Below are 5,311 nucleotides of genomic sequence, written 5' to 3'. Positions count from 1 at the left end.
TTAAATGATGAACTTTATATAAATTAACGAAATAATCGAAATAATTTAATTTCGTTAAATACCCCTCTGTATTTGGCTAAAAAATACGCCTCCCCTTAACGAAATTAAATTATTTCGATTGAATTAAACCCTAACTTTAACTTTTTAATCCTAATATTTTAATTTTTTTACATAAAAGTATTTTTTTAATTTTAAAATAAGATAATGAAAAAAAGTATTTGAATTATAATATAAATTGGTTGAATTTGATTTGGAAAATAAACACACATTTATTCTAAAAAGGTATTTTCACTTTACATCTTTTGAATCTTTAAAGAAATTAACGAAATATAAATTAACTAAATATAAATTAAATGATGAACTTTATATAAATTAACGAAATAATCGAAGTAATTTAATTTCGTTAAGGGAGGGGTATTTTTGAGCCAAATATTTAAAAGAGGGGTATTTTTGACCCATTTCAGATAGTTCAGGGGCATTTTTGATCCTTTTCCGAATTCCGTTAAGAGGGAGGGGTATTTTTGAGCCAAATATTTAACGGAGGGGTATTTTTGAGCAAAAAATCTAACGAAGGACATGTTTGAGCTATTTCGGATAGTTCAGGGGTATTTTTGAGCCTTTTCCGAATAAAAATTATGTTCCTCTCCAGTTTTATTTCTCTATTCTCTAGTCAGATTAAACAAGTGAACAGAGTTTTTCACCTTCTACTCATTATCTAGTTCCTGATCTGGGGTTCTCTACTGCATGTATCTATTTCATCGACAAATGATGGTGAAAAGAAAAATATTCTATGTTTAATAAAAATTCAATGACCGAGCAGGATGCTGTTACACCACTTTCTGAATCAGAAGCCATTGATTTGGTGAAAACATGCTTTGCTTCAGCAACTGAAAGGGATATATACACTGTGAGTTAATTATGTACTATGCTTGTTTCTATTGGTTAGATGGTTTCCCTGAGATCTTGTTGCAGATGATTACAAAACTGTTCATTTCATTCATTTTTTTTTGGATGTGTTGCTTGTGTGTTGTTACAGGGTGACAAGCTAGAGATAGTGATATTAAATGGCAGTGGTATTCGTAGGGAGGAAATGGATCTTAGAAAGGACTGATTCCTCACCTTGTTCTGGTGTTCATGTTTGTTCAGAAAGCATAGATGGTGAATTCCTGGAGAATTCCTTCGTATGATTATTGCAGATGAGTTATGAATTTGATCATGGATGAATGTCATATGAAGTATATTTCCTATTAAGTAGTGTGTGTTTTAGTATCCTGTGATGTGGGGTATTTGATGCCGTCTGTGGAACATTTCAAAGTTGATTTTTGTATTCAGTAATCCATGATGCAAGTTGTTTTTCCTCTTTTTAGTTATTGTCATGTATGCTTTCAGAGGTTTGGTTTGATATATCCTCTTCCAAGAAGTGACAATATTATAAACTGTGCTGAAATATGAGTCACTGATCTCATCAAGTAGTAGTGAAAATGGTGTTGCATGATGGTTTCTTAGCTCATTTTGCTAGTTGACTTGGTTGAGTGCATGCTTATCTCGAGAGGTTGCATTGGACGGGCGATAGGGACTCTGAATTTCTTTCTGCTGGCAAGGCATCTATACCGTAGATGTGTCGCGGAATCACCAATGAATCTAAGGCCGCAACGGGGACCGTGAGGAGCAGACAAAGAGAGTATAGAAAGAGTAGAGTCTTCAGTCCATGAGAGAACTCCCTCTCTAATTGACTTCATCAGGAATCCTGAGGGTCCTGCCCTTGCTCTTTATCTCGGTATGGTTGACCACATTCCTGTTTTCCACCTTAGGTCTTTGGTTCTTTGGTTCTGCTTATCGATCCGCTTCGACTTGATCGGATCACGGGATAACTTGTCCGAGCTTGTGTGGATGTAATTAACGAGTTTCAAAGGGTGATTGGTCGGGGAAACTTTCCTAATTTGTTCACTAATTCGGTCGGGAAAAATGAGGTAACTGTTATTCATCTCCAATCACATTCTATTTTTACACTAAATATAGAGATTCTCTTTGGAGAACACCAACTCCAATCCCCAACTCTATTTTATATTCTTAAAAAAGAATCTTATTTTCTTTTTAATATTACTACACAGGAGTCCCGTGCTTGCCTACTTTTTGGTCTCCATTTATATGATACAAATAAATTTTGAAAAGTCAATTAAATTTTTTATACGATCTTTAAATATTTTTATTTTTTAATGATATACAATATTTTTTTAGAGAAAAGACATCATTTACCTCCTGAACTTGTCCGCTCAACTTACTTTAGCACTTAAACTTAATTTTTGTTTATTTACCTCCTTTAACATCTTTAAAGTGTATTAATTTCACCCCTAACGATATAATACCACTCTCACACTGGAGTGTGTATCACACTCGCCCACACATCAGCGCCACATCACTGCCATGTCACAAATTATTTAAAAAGTGTTGTGTGAGTATATATATATATATATATATATATATATATTCTTAAATTAAAAGAATAGCCATGGAGCTTAGATTTTTCGGCGAATTTTCGTCAGAAAACTCCATCTTTATTGATCAAATCTTCAATTTCTTCTCCTCAGACTCATCCCTCGCTGCCCACCTCATCAAAACAAATCCTGAAAGCCTTCTCAACCCCAAATTCGAACCCTCTCAAGCTGTCCAAAAAATCGACTATAATTTCCTAACACATTATCCAACACTTGCAAGAAAATAATCCCATGTACCCAAGTATAAGTAACCAAAAAAGCCAACACAGCATAAGCATAAGCAGCAGATAACAAACTAACAAGAAACAACAACGCAGTAGCATCACCACGTCCCAATTCAAAACTCTTCATTCCGACGTATTTCGGCGAAACTCACCGGAAAATGATTAAAACAAACCAATAAAAGAATATACGAACAAAATTAACACCATTGCCACTATTAACACCACCGCTACTATTAACACCGCCGCTAATAACTTTTCTTCAATTTTAATTTTACTTTGAATTTTTAAATCCACAAAGATAACTTTTAATTTTGAAAATCCAGTTTCATTTTTTTTTAATGATCTAAGTTACGGAGTTGGAGGAGGAGAAATTGAAGGTGGAAGTGAAGGATTTGGTAATTGAAGGAGAAGAAATTGGGGATTTGGGGGGGGGGGGGGGGTGGTGGTGATGAAATATAGTTGAAGGAGGAGTGGGGAGTTGGCCAATTTGGGGAGGAGAAATTAGGATGGAGGTGGGATGGGGATGAGGGTTAGGGAGGAGGGGGGCTGGTGGTGGTAAATTTGGTGGTTGAAGAAAGATGGGGGATGATGGTGACGGGTTTGGGGAGGAAAAGTTATGGCGGGGGTGGGGGGGTGGGTGGGTGGGTAGAAGAAGATGGATTTTTCTCTCTCTCTCTCTCTCTCTCTATATATATATAAAATGGCCAAAATTTCCCCAACCTTTACTCCAAATCCCAACTACACACCTATACTTTGCAGCGGTTCTATGACCCCCCTGAGCTATTTTAAAGTGGAATATTTACACCCCTAAAAGCTCATGCCCAGACATTATTTCAGGCAGTGAGTTGCACTCGCTGCCATGCCATTGCCACGTCATTTTTATTTTTATTTTTTTACTCTAAAAATTAATTATTTAACTTTATTATTTTATTTTCCTTTCCCCATTTCCCATTTTGCTCCATTTTCTTTTTCAACCACATTTAATTTTTTTAGTTAATTTTTAAAATTTAATTTTGTATTAAATTATATATGGCATTGTGGGTTATGTTGAAAATTATATATGGCATTGTGAGTTAAAAGCTTTGAGCATTGTGAAAATTATATATGTTGAGTTGGAGTTCAAAGCTTTGAGCTCGCCATTACTGGTGGATCTTGAGCAAAAAGAGAGGAAATTGGATAAATGAGTTATGAAGCTTCGCCAAGACTTCACATACGAAAATGAATAAGAATCTAAACTTTGTTAAATCTTCTTGCCTCCTTAGTTCAAGTGTTTCTTGTTTTTGGTAATAATCTTTTTCAAATTATCAAAAAATACCATTAATGAGTCCTCGCCATTAATGAGTTCAAGAAAGATGAGAAAATGAAATTGGAGATGAGGAAACTCCATTAATGAGTTCTAGAATTTTTTGTTTTGAGAAAGAGAAGAAGACAAGAGAAAAATGAATAAGAAAAAGTAATAATTAAAATTATTTATATAAAAAATATTTAAAATAATTTTTTTAATAAATAATTTCGTTCTAACTCTCTTTAAAGAGAGTGAAATACACTCTCTTCCCGTGTCAGTTTTCGGGGGTGTAAATATTCCACTTTAAAATAGTTCAGGGGGGTCATAGGACCCCCACAAAGTATAGGTGTGTAGTTGGAATTTGGGGTAAAGGTTGGGGGGGCTTTTGGCCATTTTCTCAAAAATAAATAATATTCACGTTTTTTTTTTAAAATTCCACGCCAGCTCGAAGGGTGAAATTAATACACTTTAAAGATATTAAAGAGGGGTAAATAAACGAAAGTTAAGTTTAAGTGATAAAGTAAATTGAACGGACAGGGGGGGGGGGGGGGGGGGGGAGGGGAATGATGTCTTTTCTCTACTTTTTATTTAAGTTTTAGACAATAAATGTTACTTACATTGTTTGAATTTATGTGCCACTGATGAAATTTAGAGAGCCAATCAAATTTTTTATATAATTTGTAGGTGTTTGTATGGTCTTTAAATATTTTAAGTTGTTAATTATTGCAATTTATATTAATTTTACATAATTTTCAGATAATATATGCTACTATCTCTGTCTCAATTTATGTGGCACTGATGAAATTTAGAGAGTCAACTGAATTTTCTATATATAGTTTATATATTTTGAGTTGTTAATTGTTGCGATTATAGTACTTTCTACTATTTTAAATAATGTGTTATTTCTATCACAATTTATGTGATTGTGATAGTATATGGAGAATCAAACAATTTTTTTATATGTCGATAATATTTTAAGTTGTTAATTATTATGATATATGTATTTTTAATTTATTTTTAAATAATATATGTTACTTCTTTTGTCTCAATTTATGTAGTTGATAGAACATCGAAAGTCAAAAAACTTTTTTTTATGTCCTTCAAATATCTTAAACCATTAATTATTGTAATTCATAACAACTTTTATGTAATTTTTAAATACATAAAGATGATAAAATAAAATAAATAAATTAAAATGGAAGAAAATAATTAGTATAAATATATAAAAAGTGGGTTTGATCGACAAGCTGAGAGGACAACCTCCAGTTGCTTCCTAAGCCACTTATATATATTAACAAAAATAAAAT

At 33.0% G+C, this 5,311-nt stretch overlaps 1 protein-coding gene across 1 annotated transcript in view; it reads left to right on the top strand.

Moving 5' to 3' along the window:
- Positions 1–1,366, top strand: part of LOC107858538 (proteasome subunit beta type-1) — an 11,779-nt gene extending 10,413 nt beyond the window's left edge. Inside the window, exons 6-7 of the mRNA XM_016703263.2 lie at positions 821–907; positions 1,037–1,366. Coding sequence (XP_016558749.1) covers positions 821–907; positions 1,037–1,111 — 162 coding nt within the window. The 3' untranslated portion in view covers positions 1,112–1,366. The remainder of the gene's footprint in view (positions 1–820; positions 908–1,036) is intronic.
- The last annotated feature ends 3,945 nt before the right edge of the window (positions 1,367–5,311 follow it).

The sequence above is a fragment of the Capsicum annuum genome, chromosome 2 (genome assembly GCF_002878395.1).
Source record: "Capsicum annuum cultivar UCD-10X-F1 chromosome 2, UCD10Xv1.1, whole genome shotgun sequence".
In the NCBI taxonomy this organism is placed as follows: domain Eukaryota; kingdom Viridiplantae; phylum Streptophyta; class Magnoliopsida; order Solanales; family Solanaceae; genus Capsicum; species Capsicum annuum.
This window is presented reverse-complemented; position numbering and strand designations above follow the sequence as displayed.